The sequence below is a fragment of the Balaenoptera acutorostrata genome, chromosome 6 (genome assembly GCF_949987535.1).
Source record: "Balaenoptera acutorostrata chromosome 6, mBalAcu1.1, whole genome shotgun sequence".
Classification (NCBI taxonomy): Eukaryota; Metazoa; Chordata; class Mammalia; order Artiodactyla; family Balaenopteridae; genus Balaenoptera; species Balaenoptera acutorostrata.
The window spans coordinates 119,087,259-119,104,768 of NC_080069.1; the positions used below are offsets into that span (position 1 = coordinate 119,087,259).

General features: G+C 53.7%; 1 protein-coding gene across 1 annotated transcript in view; it reads left to right on the plus strand.

Annotated features, from left to right (window-relative positions):
• The first annotated feature begins 10,871 nt into the window (after window positions 1–10,871).
• Window positions 10,872–17,510, plus strand: part of PRRX2 (paired related homeobox 2) — a 48,802-nt gene continuing 42,163 nt past the window's right edge. Inside the window, exon 1 of the mRNA XM_057548910.1 lies at window positions 10,872–11,351. Coding sequence (XP_057404893.1) covers window positions 11,087–11,351 — 265 coding nt within the window. The 5' untranslated portion in view covers window positions 10,872–11,086. The remainder of the gene's footprint in view (window positions 11,352–17,510) is intronic.

The following is a 17,510-nucleotide window of genomic DNA, read 5'->3' on the forward strand; positions in this document are numbered from 1 at the left end:
GCTGTCTGGGGGAATTTAATTAAATTGCTGGAGAGGGCTGTGAGAGAGAGCCACATCTGGAACCAATATGTAGGCTTTGATTTTTTTTCCCTCCTCTCTCTCTCTCTCTCTCTCTTTCTCTCTCATTCCCTCCCTCCCTCTTCCCATCTCACCGCTGTAAAAGGGAACACAGGAGAGCCCTAGAGTACTGGTTCCTCTGGGACACAATTCCTGGCAGACAGAGACAGAGGGAAACCAAAGGCAGTGAAACCATGGTGAAGGCCCAGACAGAGGCAGGAGAAGAGCTGGCTGAACACTGAGGCAGAGGCAGGGACGGGAGAGCCAGGAAAGAAGAGGCGGGGTGGGCGGCCAGGCGTTGCCCTGGGATTTGGCCTCAGAGGTGTCAGCAGTGACAGGAGATAAAGGTCTACTTCACAGACCAAGAGAGTAAGTCCCAGAAAGTCCCAGAAAACAACACGCCCGTCCAAGGGTCCCTCAGGTAGCCAGCATTTATCAAGCGCCTGCCCTGCTTGAAACACATTGTGGCTGAATCCTCCCGACACCCCTGAGGTGTAGCTACAGATGAGAGGGAAGTGACTTGCCCAAGGTCACAGAGCACACGAGTGGCAGTGCCGTGGTTTGATCCCAGGCCTGTCTGATACTGTCTAGATGTACTGCCTGGCTTCGCTGGGCAGCCAGTGCTGGGCCCAGGTCTAGGCTCTGGGGAGAAACAGTCTCTCCGGGCCAGAGTTGGCTAAGAGAGGAAGTGTAGACAGAGGCCTTGGGGTCCCTCTCTTGCCCCTGTGGAACAAGACCCTCCAGGCCCCAGGCTGCAGCCCGGAGCTGGGTCAGAGCGGGTGCTCACGGGCACGGGGATGGGTGGGCGGCTTCCCAGCCTTGAGCCCCGTCGCTGAGCCATCTGACACTGGCCTAGTCCCCTTTAAGCCAGACTCCTGCACGTTAGCAATCCGGCCCCTGGTCTCCAAGCTTACCACCCCCCCTTCCCCAGGTCCCAGAGTCCCCAGGCCCCAAAAGGCCCCCAAGGCTCCTGCCAGCCAGGGCTGTAGGGGAGGAACAGGGTCTCCACTCTGGGCGGACCACTTCTGGGCTAATTCCCTTCCTCCCCTAAAACCCAACACCTGCCCTGCAGCCTGTGCAGCCTGGGGGCCCTTCTCTGATCCCTCTTCCGCCCCGCGCCCACCGCCCCCCTGCCCAGGATGGCTGAAGTTTAGCCCCGAGTTCCGTATCCATCTTCACTCTTCCTCTGTAGGGCAGGAGCCAGCTCCAACGTGGTCCCCAGCTTAACCCCAGGCCTAGCCCAGAGCAGGCAGAGGAAGGAGCATGATGCCTGTTTGTGGAATGGATATCTCATGACGTTGGTACCTGCGGAGCAGTTGAAAAATGTAATTCAAGCTCTTGGCTTGGAGAGGAAAGTGAGACACAGCAGGACCAAAAAGGATGCTCGGAACAGGTAAGGTTGGAGGCTCTGGGCATCCTTTGCACATGCTGGGTCTCCTGTTGGCTACCCCTAGACTGTCTCCTGTCACCTGCTAAATCCCGCTCAAGCTTGAAGAGTCAGTTTAATGCCCCTTCCTCAGGGAAGCCCTCCCTGATGCCCCTCCCCCAGCCCTCTCCCCCGTGGAGCCCGGATCCGCTTACTTCTCTGTTGAGATTGGCTTGTTGACTTCTCTGCAGGACTGGGCTGTCTGGGTCACCACTCTATCCCCAGTGCCCCAGCCGGCTCCCAGCACTGGAAGGCATTCAATTAAAAAACGTGTTGGGCTTCCCTGGTGGCACAGTGGTTGAGAATCTGCCTGCTAATGCAGGGGACACGGGTTCGAGCCCTGGTCTGGGAGGATCCCACATGCCGCGGAGCAGCTGGGCCCGTGAGCCACAACTACTGAGCCTGCGCATCTGGAGCTTGTGCTCCGCAACAAGAGAGGCCACGGTAGTGAGAGGCCCACGCACCGCGATGAAGAGTGGCCCCCGCTTGCCGCAACTAGAGAAAGCCCTCGCACAGGAACGAAGACCCAACACAGCCACAAATAAATTAATTAATTTTAAAAAAAAAAGTGTTGATAGAGGTACTAAGCCCTGCGTTTGGGTGCACTAGCCTATGAGCTGGGGTGGGCTGGGGGAGGGGGGACAGGCTGGGTCCTGCCCTCAGGCTCTGCTCTAGGTTGGGGGGAGCAGTAACGGTGGTGACAGTGGCCGCTGCTCTAAGTGGATGTGCTCTGCGGGCTGGACACCGGGCAGATGCGAGGGAGGCCCAGCAGCTTCTTGCAGCCCCCAGGTGTGCATGTAATTCTTGTATCCTCCCATTGAACAGATGGGTAAATGAAGCCTTAGGAAAACTGGGGAGATGGGGGAGGTTGGAAAGTGACCAGGTTGGGACTGTAACTCGTCAGTTCTGTCGGGGGCGGTCATGTCAGTTCTGTCACTGGCATAACCACAGAGCCGTATTTCCTCGTGGGGCAGGGAAAAAAGGACCCCGAGGAGGGGCCAGCACTGAGCAGCAGAGGCAGCTGGGGTGGAGGGGGGACGGGAAAGCCAAGGACCAGAGGCCAAAGGGCTGTACTAAGATCTGGGTGATCAGACGGGGTGAGGGCTCAGGCACACAATGCAGCGGTCAAGGCCCTGCTAAGGGAGGGAGCGGGAAGAGACGGTGGCCGCCAAAGCAGCCAGACTGCAGGGCCGTCCACAAGCCCCGCTAATCCGAAACAAACCAAGAGGGAGACTCGGGGTCCCACTTGGAGGCCCTGACAGGGTGATGATATACAGAGTTTTAAATAAATGTATCTCATTAGGGACGCGTTGTCTGGCAAGAGAAAAATGATGCTCTTCCCCACCCCTGCCTCCCGTCCCTCCCCCCATAAGAAAAAAAAGGAGAAAAAGGAAAAAAAAAATCCAACGCTATAGCTAAAAAGGAAATTGCATTAATACAGATTGTTTTATTTAAAAAACCTTGACCTCCACTTCAAAAAAAGTCATTAGACATTCTCCTTCTCAAAGGCCGCCGGAGCGATTACAGGGAGGCCTGTTCATTTCTCAATGACTTACTGTTCCTGGCTGCTTGGGGAAATGTGTGAGGAATGGGGAGTAATTTAAGGCTCCCTGCAGAAAGGTGTGTAAATCTTTGCATGTCTAAAGAAACTTTACCAGACCGCTAAGTCAGAGGAAAAGAAAACTGGAAGAGTCCCCCACCACCCCTCCTTTTTTTCCGTTTCTTTCCTTTGGAACTCTGATCTCTTTGATCGTAAAAATGGTCATATTTCACCCCCAAAATATCAGCAATCAGCGAACTAAGGAAGTGGGGGCCCTTGGAGAGTTTCACCGCCGATTAGGCCCTTGGTTTAATTATTTAACGCCTGCCTGGATTGTGCAGGCTGTGAACACTCTCTCCTGGCGAGGGTTCAAGAGCGAGTTATAAATAATAATAACGATTAGATCCCCAATTAAGCCGGTGAGCGGAAAGCCTCAGCCCTGTCCTTCAGCCCTGCCTTGTCCTCAGCGACCACGGGGGCCCCATCGTGCACAGGCCCTCACCCCCATGCTGAGTGCCAAGAAGAGCCTCGTGTAGTTCCACTCTGCTCTCCGCAGAATAATCACAGCAAGATGTTTCAGGGCCCGTGAGGGAGTGAGGGCAGGGCCCGAGGGCTCCGGAAGCCTTTGCGAAGGCTGGGGGCTGCCCTAGGCCTAGGCCTGTGCCCCTTGCCCCGCATCCTTCCCTTGACTCCGGGGGAAGGCAGGGCAGGAGGGGCTGGGGCAGTTCACCGAAAGAGAATTCTGGAGAGCTGTGGGGTGGGGTGCGTCCCAAGTTTGGTCCTTTCCCCTTTAAGCCTCAGTTTGTCCACCTGTAACAGAAAAGAATTCTCCAACAAGGGCCAGCCTGGGAGTCACGTCGGTCCCAAGAGCCCAGAGCTCACGACTTGGAAGATGTCTGTGTTGGAACAGAGTGCCCGGCCCACCGGAGTTGAGTCTGTGGTGCTCCGGCTGCCGAGGTTGGAAAGCAGCATGTCCTCGGAGACTCCCCCTAGGTCTATGGCCTGGTGCTCACCCCAAATGCCTCAGTATATAGTAGGTGCTCAGTAAATCACTGTGGAATGAGTTGTTCAGGACTCTTTCCCATTGGTCCATCTCCCTGTGAAGCCTACAGCGACCCCCCCATCCAGGGCAGCAGAGGGGTTGTCGTGGGTCCAGAGTGTAAGTCACATGGGCACCATGCCGTACCGTACACTGGGAGCCCTGCACACAGTAGGTCCTTAATAGGAGCTTGTCTTTGGCCCCAGACCCAGATCCAGGCCTGTCCCATCCCTGGGGGTTCCTCGGGCCCCCAAAAACCACCTGAATGCCATTGTGGCACTGGCCCAGGCATAGTGCACCATGCCAGCCAGGTGTGTCCTGGGCTGTAGGGAATCTGACCACCAGCCATTCAACCACCCGTTCACTTTCGAAATAACCATATATGGAGCCCTACTGTGTGCTGGGTCAGGGCCTGCAACACTTCTCCTTTCTTCTCCTTTGCGGGCTCTGGGGACACAACGGTGAAAAGGATAAAGCAAGCAGTTTATAGACGGGAAGCTGAGGCTCAGAGAGGGAAGTACATGACCCAGAGTCACACAGCAGGTCCACAGCAGGCCAGCCTTGTATCCAGCCAAGTCTTCCCATTTAGGAGAGGTTCTCTCTGCTCTCTTGACTTTATCAAAGCCTTTTCTCACGCTCATAGGTGCTGTTTATGGAATATTTTCCACATGCCGGGCTCGTGCTGGGATTTTTATTTACACAGATCATTTCATTTGATTCTCACAACAGCCCTGTGAGATAGGTGTCATTGTTACCTCCAATTTACAGATGAGGAAACCAAAACCCTGAGAGGTTAAGTGACCTGATCAATGTCACGCTGCTGGAAAATGTCCAACACAGGGCCACTGCATCAAAAAGATTTAAAACAAAACAGGAAAATGAAAAAGTCACGTGAAAGGAGAGGAAACGAGAAGCTAATACACTGACTTGCCACCTGGACAGATAGAGTTCTTGTGATTATGTCTTAACATTAGCCCTGGGGTTCCTGGTAGCCAAGGCAGAAAGGGAAATGCAATGGGTTGTCCAAATCTCATCATTTAGTCTTTTTTTTTTTTTTTTTTTTTAATTCTTCAAGAGAAACAAACGACTTCCTAGCCCTAAATTCTCATGGGATAACTTGTGATGGTTAGGAGCCTGACGAACTTACCAGGAGACAGCTTAAGCTCTCTTGAGTCTCGGTTTCCCCCTCCTCTCACGGTAGTTGTAAGGATGCTACAAAACAATATGGTTCGGTACATCACCTGGTTTACAGTAAGCCTCATTGAATATGAGCCCCTGCTATTATGGAGCACATCTTTATCTTCGGATTCGCAGGTAGAGCAGAAACATTTTTCAAAGGGGTATAATATTTCAACCCTTGCAAAGAGCTGAGACCCAGTCGCTTCAGCAGGATATCCTGGCTAGGAGGTCCTCAGGAAGGAAACTGAGGCTGGGAAAAGTTTGGGCAGTGAGCTGAGGGAGAGAACCAGATGTTCTGCCCCGTTGGGCTTGACTCCACTTCCCACAGGGTGGACCAGGGTCTGGGGTGAGCAGGGAGCCCTGCTGTGATAGCAGCCTGACACAATATTTACAGAACCCTGTGATCTGTCACGGTCACGCCTGGTCACATCTGAGTCACATCGTCCTGCAGTGTTTATGATTCCGCAGACGTGCAGCAGTGAACAGAGTTTGGCCTGTGAGCCTCTGTGTGCTGTCCCTGCTAAACCATCTCCTTCAGAAGAGACTCTTGGGTTTGGGGCTAAGGGGGCTGATCAGGTGAACAGAAGAGCTGCAGGATGCCATGTCATCCTTGGTCTTTGTTTTCCCATCCATGAAATGGGCTTGGTCCTTTAGTGACTGACAGTCAAGTGTCTTGCAGAGGTTGTTACAGCGAAAGAATGGCCTGATTATAACTCCATAAGAAACAGAACCATTCCACTAGAAAAATGAGTAGTGACTATAAACAGACATTTTGCAAATAAGAAATACTAGTAGCCATCAAAGTAATAACCTATATGGGAAAAGAATCTGAAAAAGAATGGATATGTATATGTATAATTGAGTCACTTTGCTGTACGCCTGAAACTAACATAACAGTGTAAATCAACTATACTCCAATATAAAATAAAAATTAAATTTTAAAAACTTAAAAATAAGTAACCATTAAATATTCCCATTCAGTGATTAATTCAAGGTATGCAGATTAAAATAAAGAAATTCCTTTTGAAATTTAAAATAAGTTATTATTAACCCTCTTCCTCTGTCTGAGGGCGGTATGATGCTAAGGAGAAAATGGGCAGAAACCCAGAGGCATTGACAACAGGATACAGAGGAGGTTCAAGGGCCTGTTCTTGATGCCCAGCAGTGGTTATGGGAGCAGCAAGGAAATGAGTACATGCTACCCAGTGGCTTCCTGAAGTTCCTGGTCCACAGCATCAAGGAGCTGGAAGTAACAGTGTTGCTGATGTGCAACAGATCTTACTGTGCTGCGAGCATTCAGTGTTTCCTCCAACCACTACAAAGCTGTCCTGGAAGAGCAGCCAGCTGGCCATCAGAGTCACCCATCCCAGCATGAGGCTGTGCAGCAAAGAAAGTGAATAGACAGCTCACGTGCACATTTTATTCATGTTAAATAAAACCATGAAGACTGTGCCATCAATAAAGAAAATTAATAAAATAGCTCATGCTCTTCAGGGGTAGAAACTGATACAACTTTTTTGGAGCCTACATAGCAACATTCTCAAAAGTCTTCAATCTTTTGCAGTATCTTTGACTCAGTGCATTAGTTGTCTATTTGCTGCTGTAACAAATGATCACAAACGTAGTGTTTATAACAATACAAAGGCATTATCTTACCTTTACGGAGGACAGAAGTCCTGGGCTAAAATCAAGATTCTGCAGGGCTGCATTTCTTTCTGGAGGCTCTAGGGAAGAATCTGTTTTCTTGCCTTTTCCAACGTCTAGAGACTACACACATTCCTTAGTTCATGGCTGCTTTCCTCTACCTTCAAAGACAGCACTGCCCAGTCAAGTCTCTCATATTGCATTACTCCAGCACTGACTTTCCCATCTCTCTCTTCCAATTTGAAGAACCCTTGTGATTACATTGGGCCACTCAGATAATCTAAAATGTTCTCCCTGGGACTTCCCTGGTGGTCCAGTGGTAAAGAATCTGCCTCCCAATGCAAGGGACTCAGGTTGGATCTCTGGTCAGGGAACTAAGATCCCACATGCCGAGGGGCAACTAAGCCTGCGCGCCACAACTACTGAGCTCACACACCTAAACCAGAGAGCCCTCACGCCGCAAACTACAGAGCCCACGCACTCTGGAACCCTCGCGCCACAACTAGAGAAGAGAAAAGCCGCACACCACAACTAGAGAGAAGCCCGTGGGTGGCAACGAAGACCCAATGGAGCCAAAACTAATAAATAAAATAAATATCTAAAAAAATGTTCTCCCTATTTTAAGGTCACCTGATAGGTAACCTTAATTCCATCTGCTACCTTAATTCCACTTTGCCATATCCACAAGTTCCAGGGATTATAATATGAACATCTTTGGGAGGTTATTATCTGCCTACCACATCCAGATATCCTATTTCTAGGTATTTACTATCAAGAAAATAACTATGGGGAATTGCCTGGCAGGCCAGTGGTTAGGACTTGGTGCTTTCACTGCTGGTACCCAGGTTCGATCCCCAGTTGGGGAACTAAGATCCCACAAGCTGTGTGGCATGGCTGAAAAATAAAAAAAGAAAAGAAAAGAAAGAAAAGAAAATGACTATGTATATTAATAGGGAATAATGTATCACTAGGCTTTCATTAAAAATAGTGGTGGACAAGGCTAATGACACAGTGTGCAAGTTATTAAAGAGTTAGTACAACATAGTTTGACTTTTATAACATATATAACTATCTCTCTCCATCTAGAATATAGATAAAAGCTAGAGATATATACTCTAAATTTATTTTTAGCTCACTCCTTTTTCTTGTCTTATTGCTTCTTCTAGGTCTTCAATTCAATATTGAATAAATAGGATGATTATCATCAATCTCTTTCATTAAACCAACATATATATATATATATATATATATATATATATATATATATATATATATATATATATATATAATACCTACTGTGTCTCAGAAATCTCTGGGAGTGGGATATATGTGTTTTAATTTTCTTAATTTTATTTATGTTTTCTAAAATCTCCTAAGCATATTACTTCTGTAATAAGGGAAGTTAACTTTTTTTTTTTTTTTTTCTTTTAAGCATGCAAGTTTTTGAGACTGGGGCAAATATGCAGTTTTACTCGTGGTCAGGCCCAGGATCCAACCTCCAACAGAGGCACCAATTAAGGATCAGCTACTTCCTCATGGACTCCTCTTTGGAGAGCAGGGGCCCTCTCTGTTCCCTTCCCTTCCTCCCCATCCCCGCTGCCTAGAGCAGGGCCTGGCTCAATAACCACTCGTTGAACAGAGAAGTTCCAAGGGATCCTATGCTCCCTTCATTCCTTCCTCTGGGTTAGCATCGCAGGATTTATCTAAATCACCCAGGAAGTTATTTATCGTTTAGCTGTATCCCTTTCGGGTAATGAGTTCCATCCTTCCCAGGTTAACTGGGGTTTCCTTGGGTGCGTTTCCAGGCTGCGTCAGTCCCGGAGCTCTTGCTCAAGGGCTGAGCTTTGGAATAGCAGTCTATGCCTCTTGCCCCACTCTGCCATCCCTGTACCACCCCGGCCACCAGCCCCAGGACTGGCAAGGGTAGTAACAACCTGATAACAACAGCATTGATAATGCCAAGTTCACAAGGATCCTTTTGAATTGGCCCTTTTATTATACAGATGATAGATCAGACTCAGAGAGGACCAGCAAGTGACCTCCTCAAGGCCACACAGCTAGTAAATGGCAGTGAACAAATTCAAATTCATGTGTTCCCCCCCCCCCACCCAGCTCTAGAGTCTGAGTTTGCCATCACTGTCCTCCACGGCTTCTTGGAATAAATGTTTTAAAAATGGTAACTGTTAACACCAATTGAGTGCTCGCCAGGTATCAGGTGACCCCCATATATCAACCTACATAATCCTCCTAAGAGCCCATTTTACAGTTGAGGCAACTGAGAGGCAGGTAGATTGCTAAGGTCCACAGCTAGGAAGTGCAGGGTCTGCACTTGAACCCAGATGAGGTCCAGGCCCTTTCCAGCTCTGCAGGCTGATGCTAACAGCGTCCTGTGCTCTAGGCCACAGGCCCAGGATTTCACCTGTCATGGAATCCCCATGGTGCCCAGGAGGTAGGTACTTCATTAGACCCCTTCTACAAGGGAGGAGCTGGGGCTCAGAAAGGGAAGGTGACAGGTTTGAGGTCACACAGCAGTGTATGGCAGACTGGGCCTGGCACATGGTCTTTGACACCAATGCTGTTCTGAACGCTGGACTGTGTTTTTCCTGGGATAAGTGCCCCCACCCTTGGCTTGCCGGGTGCTCCAGCGCGGGGGGGGGCCCTTCTAGACAGTCCCTAGAGCCCAGTCACCGCCCCACCCTGCTCAGTCCCTTAGAAAGTCATTCAGCCACTTACATTGTGGGCAGTGCTGGGAACCCCCTGGTGCCACCTCTTTTGCCAGTCTTTCTCACTGGACACTCGTTGGGGCAACTTTCCAAAGAAGAAGAATCTCATCATCTCATCACCTCCAAATCCTCAACCTACCCACGCATGTGCCTCTCTGGATTGCTGTGGCTAATGCCACCTTGGGGGGACACTCAGCCTCATCTTGGGGGTGATTCCTTTCTGGGAAGAACTCTCATTCATGCAGAACCTGGGCTGCTGGTCTGCAGGTTTTCAGGGGATGTGTGCAGGGTGGGTTTTCTGTGCGTGAGTGGGGAAAGGAGATTCTGAAGGCCTTCTCCCTGTGGGCTTAGCTTTGTTGCTATAACATTATGGCTCTACAATGGTGGCAGGGACTACAGAGGGCCAGGCCTCCAAGCAGCCTTCCTGGGGAAAGAACTGTAGCATCTGGAGGGCTTACAGTCTCAGCTTCACCACCGGGGGCATCTTTTCTGTGCTTTCCTTGCAAAACAAAAACAAGAGCAGAGACTCAGGCTGGCCTCTCTCTTTCCCTGTCACCCATCTGTCAGTCTGGCTGTCAGTCTGGCTGTCTATCTACCCTCTGTGTGTAAACTAGGAATTCTGGGGGGAGACTCTTTCCTCCCGGTTTGGTTTTCCTTGGGGAGGGCCTGGAGCATCCTGGAGGTGGGCTCTGAGGTGTATGTGTTGGTGGGGGGGATGCATACACCCCAGAAGCTTGACGATGTGCTGCTTTCTGGGGGAGAGTACCTGGGGCCAGGCGGAGTGAACAAGGCGGACCCAGGACTCTCCTCCGTCAGATCAGGGACAGCGTTGGGGTGCATGGGGGTGAGAATGGAGTTGGGAGTTTCAGATCTTCCCTGGCAACTGTCTCAGAGTCTCTCCCCCCTCCTCTGCGGAGGAATTTGTAAATGGAAGCGGGGCTGCTAATCCCTCCACTATCACCTCCCCAGACACTTGTTGGGGGATTTAAAAAAAAAAAAAAAAAAAAGACACACACACCCAAACACTGAACTTTCTCATTTCTCAAAATGTGGGTGGGGAGGGTGAAAGGAGGACACCCCTTGTTCTCCCCCTCCCCGCCCCCAGCCTCCAGCCAGACTCAGGCGGGACCCCCTCCCTCCCCGCAGCCGCCGGAGCGATGGGGGCGGGCGAGGCGAGGAGGAGGGGGAGGAGGAGAGGCAGGGGGCGAGGTCTGCTTCAAGAAGGGGCGTGTGGCCGGAGGAGCTCCCGTTTGAGCAACTTGGGAGCGAGCGAGGCGGCAGAGAAGGGGAGGGAAGAAAGTTGGTTTCCCCCGACGTCAGCACCGGGCGGGCCGCGGCGGCCGCGGAGCCAGGAGGCGGCCGGGAGCGGGGCCGAGCGCGGGGCGGCCGGGGCGCGCTCGCTCCGACCCGCGCCTGCCACCCCCGCCTCGGACCCGCGCCCGCCACCGCCGCCGGCGACCCCGGGGCGGCCCGCGGGCATGGACAGCGCGGCCGGCGCCGCCTTCGCCCCGGACAAGCCGGCGCTGGGCCCGGGGCCGCCGCCGCCGCCGCCGCCAGCGCTGGGGCCCGGCGACTGCGCCCAGGCGCGCAAGAACTTCACGGTCAGCCACCTCCTGGACCTGGAGGAGGTGGCGGCGGCCGGGCGGCTAGCGCCGCGCCCCGCGGCCAGGGCAGAGGCGCGGGAGGGCGCGGCGCGCGAGCCGTCCGGGGGCAGCAGCGGCAGCGAGGCGGCGCCGCAGGACGGTGAGTGCGCGGGGCCGGGGCGCGGGGCCGGGCCGGGGGTTCGGGCGGGGCTGCCAAGGGCCGTGGGAACTGAAATACGGGGGTGCGGGGGCTGGAGGGGTGCGGGGACTGGAGGGGTGCGAGGCCAGAGGTTCGTGGGTCCGAAGGGGCGAGCACGGGGCAGGCGACGGGTGCGGGGCGCTGGCTCAGCCGCACCCCAGCCTGCGAAGGAGGCGCCGCGGCAGGACCTCCGGGGGTGCGGGCGCCGGGCACTGCAGCCCGAGTGATGGCTGGGCCCGCCGCCGCCGCCGCCGCAGCCCTCGTTGAGGCTGTACGTCGCTATGGGGTGGGCTGCGGGACGGGAGCTCTCGACTGGCGGAGGGCACTGCCTTTTGGCCAGAGCCACCTCCAGTCGCTGGAAGCACGGGGAGCTGTGTGCCTTGTGCCCTACCCCGGAGGCAGCCCTGGAGGCCCCACTCCCAATGAGCCTGAGACGCGGGTGCGATTACTGCTGGGGAAACTGAGGCTTCCGAGGGGCAAAGTGACCTGGTCGCACAGCTGAGTTTCAAACTCTGCCCCCTTCTCTAGCTCCAGGATACCAATCCAGCGACTACTAGGCTCTTGTAAGATGGATTTCCTGGCTGGGGTACCGATGCCTGCCCCCCCCCCACCTCCAGTTTGCCCCACTAGCAGCTCTCTAGGGGGAATGGCCCAGCCCTGAAGAGCTAGCTAGGCCTCTCTTCCCCTGCCGAGGTTAAAGGTCATCAGGAAAGGGCTTTAAAAACAAACAACCCACCCAAGTGGCTTTTTTCAAAAAGTCACAGAGGATTGCTGGGCCCTGAGCCCTTGGTAGGAAGGGGGGTGTGGCTAGGGCAGGAGAAGACGAAGATAAAGCAAAGATCCCGGCCCTGGAGAGTTTCCTGCAGGGAGGGGGAGAACTGGAGTCCCCATAGCTCACCCAAGCCCTGAAAAGGAGGTGGGGTCGTCTGAGACCACTGCCCACTTGCTCCCCTAGCTCTGGGGAGCAGGCTGCCCTCACCCACCTGATTCCAGCAGCCGTCCCACCTGTCCCCAGGGACCCCCGCCCCCCCACTTCCCGCACCAGCCCCTTGGTCTCAGGGGAGCTCTGGATGGCGGCGTGCCCCGCTTTTCAGATGAGAGGAGGTGCAGGGAAAACGGAGGCGACGGCGGCCTCATCGGAAACCTTGTCCGGGAGGCTGTGCGGTTGTGAGGGACACCTGACACACACCTGGCTTTCATAATGCACCTCAGAGAGCGCCCAGCTAGTGCCATCTTTCCCAGGGGCATCCGCCTCCCGCCAGCCACAGCGCGGCTGGCATCTGTTCACCCGCCCAGGTGATCAGGAAGTGGGTAGACCCACTCCTGGGAGTTGGGGTTTTCCCTAGTGGAAAAGTGGAAGGAAGGTGTCTGGTTTGGGCCGAGGGTAAAGTGGGGTGCCCTCTGGTGAGGGGGTGGGGCCGGCCAGCCTGAGTCGTTTGAGTACCTCGGGTCTCTGCTGGCTCTGAGCTGGCTTCCCCACAGGGCAGAGGAGAGGTCTTCGGTTTTGCCCTGATGAATGGGGGACCCCTGAGGGCTGGGGAGAGGAGGAGGAGCAAATTGGGAAAAGGAAGGAAAGGAGAAGAGAGGAGTACAGGAGGGATGGGGAGAGAAGGAAGGAGGCAGGGCGTTTTGTACTCAAGTGCCGGCAGGGGTGGGTGCCCGCTTCCGTCCTAGGCCCTGGCCGTGGGGACGGACGGGGGAAGGTCTTGCTTCTCCTGGACACAGCATAGAAGGGCTCTGAATGGCGGGTTCTCCTGGGGAGTCCCAGAACAGCTGGGGTCACAAGTACCTGGACAGGGCCACTGGCAGCCCCCGGACAGCTGGGTGGGCAGCAGGCCTCTGCAGCAGCCCCCTGGGGTCAGGCCACCCTCACTGAGAGCCCAGGAGCCCTTCCTCTGAGGAGGGGCTTCTGCACACGGGGAATTTCCAGGTACCGGGGACAGAGGACACCCTGGGTGTGGCATCAGGTGGGACGGGGTCGGGGGCCCCTGATGCCCTCACTTGGTCTGCTTCCAGAGGTGGGGATCGCCTTTCTCATCTGTGAGGCACAAGGGGCCGCAGGCAGAGTCGGGGCCGGGCTCGAGGGACCCCCCCAACCCCCAAGCTCCGTCCTTCTGGCCCTCAGCCCTTAGGACGATTTGCTCCAGGCCTCTGCAAATGGAAAGCAACGTGGACAATATGGAGAGTTCCTGAAGCTCTAAAATCCAGCTTAAAGGAGTCTCTTGTTTGGGATTATATCTTTCCTACTCATTTTTGGTGTTAAAACACCCTTTCTTTTATGAAATAAGGATAATAACTGGAGATTGTTTTATTTTAATGTCCTTACTTGGCAAAATTAAAAGGAGGTAACCGTACACTCATTCCTCAGACTGAAAACAAATCACTAGGCCATGAAATCCAAATGTTTTATGTCGAGTCAAGCAGCTCCCCAAGGCCAACTGGGCTCATTCCAGGGGTGCCCGCTGCCAGGAGGTGGGGGGCAAGGGTGGGGGCACTCTGAGGCAGCCCCCGTGCCTGGGAGAATCCCTTGGCTTGCTCGCTGGGTCTGGGCCTGCAGACAGAAAGTGGATGGAGGAGAAGCCTGTGTCCCACTCTCCTTCCTTCGTTCCTTCCTTTCCTTCCTTCCCTTCCTTCCTTCCTTCCCTTCCTTCCTTCTCTCCTCCTTCCCTCCCTTCTTTCCTTCCTTCCTTCTTTCCTCCCTTCCTTCCTTCCTTCCTCCCTTCTTTCCTCCCTTCCTCCCTCCCTTCTTTCCTTCCTTCCTTCCTCCCTGCCTTCCTCCCTGCCTTCCTCCCTGCCTTCCTCCCTCCCTTCTTTCCTTCCTTCCTTCCTTCCTTCCTCCCTCCCTTCTTTCCTTCCTTCCTTCCTCCCTCAAGCAGGTCCCCCCACCACTGCCGCTGGACTCCCAAGTCCTGAAGTCTCCAAAGCTGGGGGAGAGGGGACCTTTCGTCCCCTCATCCTGGTGAGCCCAGCCTGCATCACTGGACCCCTTTACAAAGCAGGCAACCAAACCTCGGGATGCTGGGACTCTGGACCCCAGGCCGGCAGGCTTGGGTCCTGGGCTGTGACTTAGTCCTCCGGTCCTGGACCCACAGGGAACCCTGGCCCCTCAGTGAAGATTTGGACATACTCAGAAGTGGGTTTTCCTGTGGCTTCTGGAGCTGTTTCCAGGTCCAAAGAAAGCGACTGACACCAAACAGAGATGGGGTGCGCCTTATTAGAAAAATGAAGGTTAATGGGGAAACTGATGAGTTGGAAAATTGATATATTTTCAACCTGCCAGGTTAGCAGTCTCAAAGTTTTTTGAATATATTTTTCCATCTTTTGTTTTCACCAAGTCATCAGTAGATGTAGCCTATTCTTGCCAATGATTCCCCAGGACCAGGCTCCCCCTGGAACTGACCGGGAAGGCTGTGGCTTCGCCGGTGACTCAGAGCAAATTGGGGTCTCGGGTTCCTCCCAAATCAAACGCTGAGGTCTGGGCCGTGGCACTGAGCTATGCCAAGCACGTTAGGAAAATAAACTCTCGTTTGCTGCCTTTGCACTGACTTACAACAAAAGAAACCACATTAATAACTGAGATTTTCTTTAAAGCATTCCCTCCTGTGGGCAGGGCAGAAACAGGGATGTGGACACACTGAAAATAAACGAAACCCCTGGAGCTAGGCAGGGGTGAGGCCCCCAGCCCGGGGAGGCTGGCTGGCCCGGGTGGGGCTGGGACGTGTTACAGAAAATGCCAGGACCAAGTGGGTCTGCTTCACAGAGATTCAGGACAGTGGGGTGCTTGGAGCCTGAGGGCACAGGCTGAGCCGGGGTGGGCTGGGACCCCGGCCAGGGGGTTTGCGCTCCCCTCGCAGAGCTGGTCCCTGAGCCACACCTGTTGATGGGTGACAGGAGGCCAAGCATGAGCCTGGTTTGGGTGGGGACCTCTACCTCCCCCTTGCCAGTGGTGGAAGGCAGGGCTGAGTGTCTGAGTGGGGGGCCTGAAGGGACCACTGAGTTAGAGAGACAGGCCGAATGGCCTTCAATTTTTGGATTTTTCTTGTGGTCAAATACCCCTAACATATGATTTACCACTTTAACCATTTTGTAAGTGTACAGTTCAGTGGCGTTAAGTACATTCACATCATTGTATCCCCACCATCCATCTCTAAAATTTTTTCATCTTCCCCAACTGAAACTTTGCCCCCATTAAACACTAACTCCCTGTTTGCCCTCCCCCAGCCCTTGGCAATCACCATTCTATTGTCTGTCTCTATGAATTTGACTCCTCTAGGGACCTCATATATGTGGAATCATACAGTACTTATCCTTCTGTGTCTGGCTTATTTCACTTAGCATAATGTTCTCAAGATTCGTCCATGTCATAGAAGGTGTTAGAATTTCCTTCCTTTTTCAAGGTTGAGTAATATTCCACTGTGTTGAATAATGTTCCACATTTTGTTTATCCGTTCATCTGTCGGTGGACACTTGGGTTGCTTCTGCCCTTTGTTTGTTGTGGATAATGCTGCTAGGGGCATGGGTGTGCAAATATCTCTTCAAGTCCCTGCTTTCAGTTCTTTGGGGCATATACACAGGAGTGGAATTGCTGGGTCGTGTGGTAATTCTATGTTGAATTTTTTGAGAACTGCCATACTGTTTTTCGTATCTGACTTTAAAAAAAAAAAAAAATTATTATTTATTTATTTGGCTGCGTCAGGTCTTAGTTGCCGCACACGAGATCTTTGTTGCGGCATGCGGGGTCTTTCGTTGCGGCGTGCAGGCTTCTCTCTAGTTGTGGCACGCGGGCTCCAGAGCGCGCGGCTCAGTAGTTGCGGTGCACGGGCTTAGTTGCCCCGCATCATGTAGGATCTTAGGTCCCCGACCAGGGATTGAACCCGCATCCCCTGCATTGGAAAGCAGATTCTTAAACACTGGACCACCAGGGAAGTCCCCCATATCTGACTTTTTAACCAGCCTCCTTCTAACTGGCTCTGAAAGGTGGCAGCTGCAGCCTCTGAGGCCTTGGAGGAAGGAGATGGAGGGGGCCGGCCTGTGAAACAGGAGCAGGGCTGGTGAGGGATAAAGACAAAAGGGTTTCTTCAGAACCAGGCCTTTTAAAGATAAGCCTGCTTTCCTTCCCTCCTCCCTTCTCCCCTCCCCTCCTTTCTCTCCATCCATTTCCTTGGGGGAGGGGTGGCGAGGGGGGACAGAGCCATCTGCTGTGAATGAGCCTTGGATGGGGGGGTCAGGACACCCAGCATCGGGTCCTAGCTTTTGCTGCCATCTCCGTGTGTGACCTCGGGCCTGTCACATCCCTTCTCCGGGCCTCAGTTCCCCACCTGAACAATGGGAGGTGGCGCACAGATGTCTGTGGGGCTGCTCCTGTCTCTCATCATGAGGTGATTCGGGCTGAGAAATTGCCCCGTGACGGGCCCGTCTCCCCAGGAAGGTGGAGTCTCTGAGGACCGGGTCCTGGCTGGGCCTGGACCCCCAGACAGGTGAGGGCATCCCACAGCACATGCCCAGGAGCAGGGAGACAGGAATGGTGAGAGCCGAGGAACCAGGCCTAGAAGCTGAGAGCCCAGGGGGTTCAGTCTGAGAACGGCTGGGTTTACCAGGGTAGCTGGTGGGAGTGGGGGCAATGGTCTACATCTCTGGCTTCTTGTCAGAGGGAGCGCTCTTGCTATTTCGTTCATCATCTGTGGTTGCAGGGTGGTCTTGCTCCTCTGTAGATCATCTAGGTGGCGCTTGGGGGCCTGGCACGGGGGCCTTGGACCAGCTGGCACCCCCACGAGGGCCCTTCCCGGTGAGCAGGAGCTCGACAGGGCAGGTGCTGTCACTGTTCCCTTCCAGAAGACTCCAGAAAAGTGACTTTGGAGCAGAAGTGATAATGCCTGCTGGCACGCCACCCTTGAGGCCTAGAAAGTACCCTGAGGCTCAGTGTTGCCATCTGTGAAATGGGAATGCTGGACAGCAATGTCCCTTACAGGGCGGACCCTCAGTGGCTGTGGGAGACCATGCCTGGCGCATAGTAGGTGCTAAATAAAGGGCCTCCATTACAGCTCGTGGAGATGCTCACAGCAGCCGTGTGAGTCAGGCAGGGCTAGTGATTGCCATTCGTATTTTGGGGAGGCCCAGAGA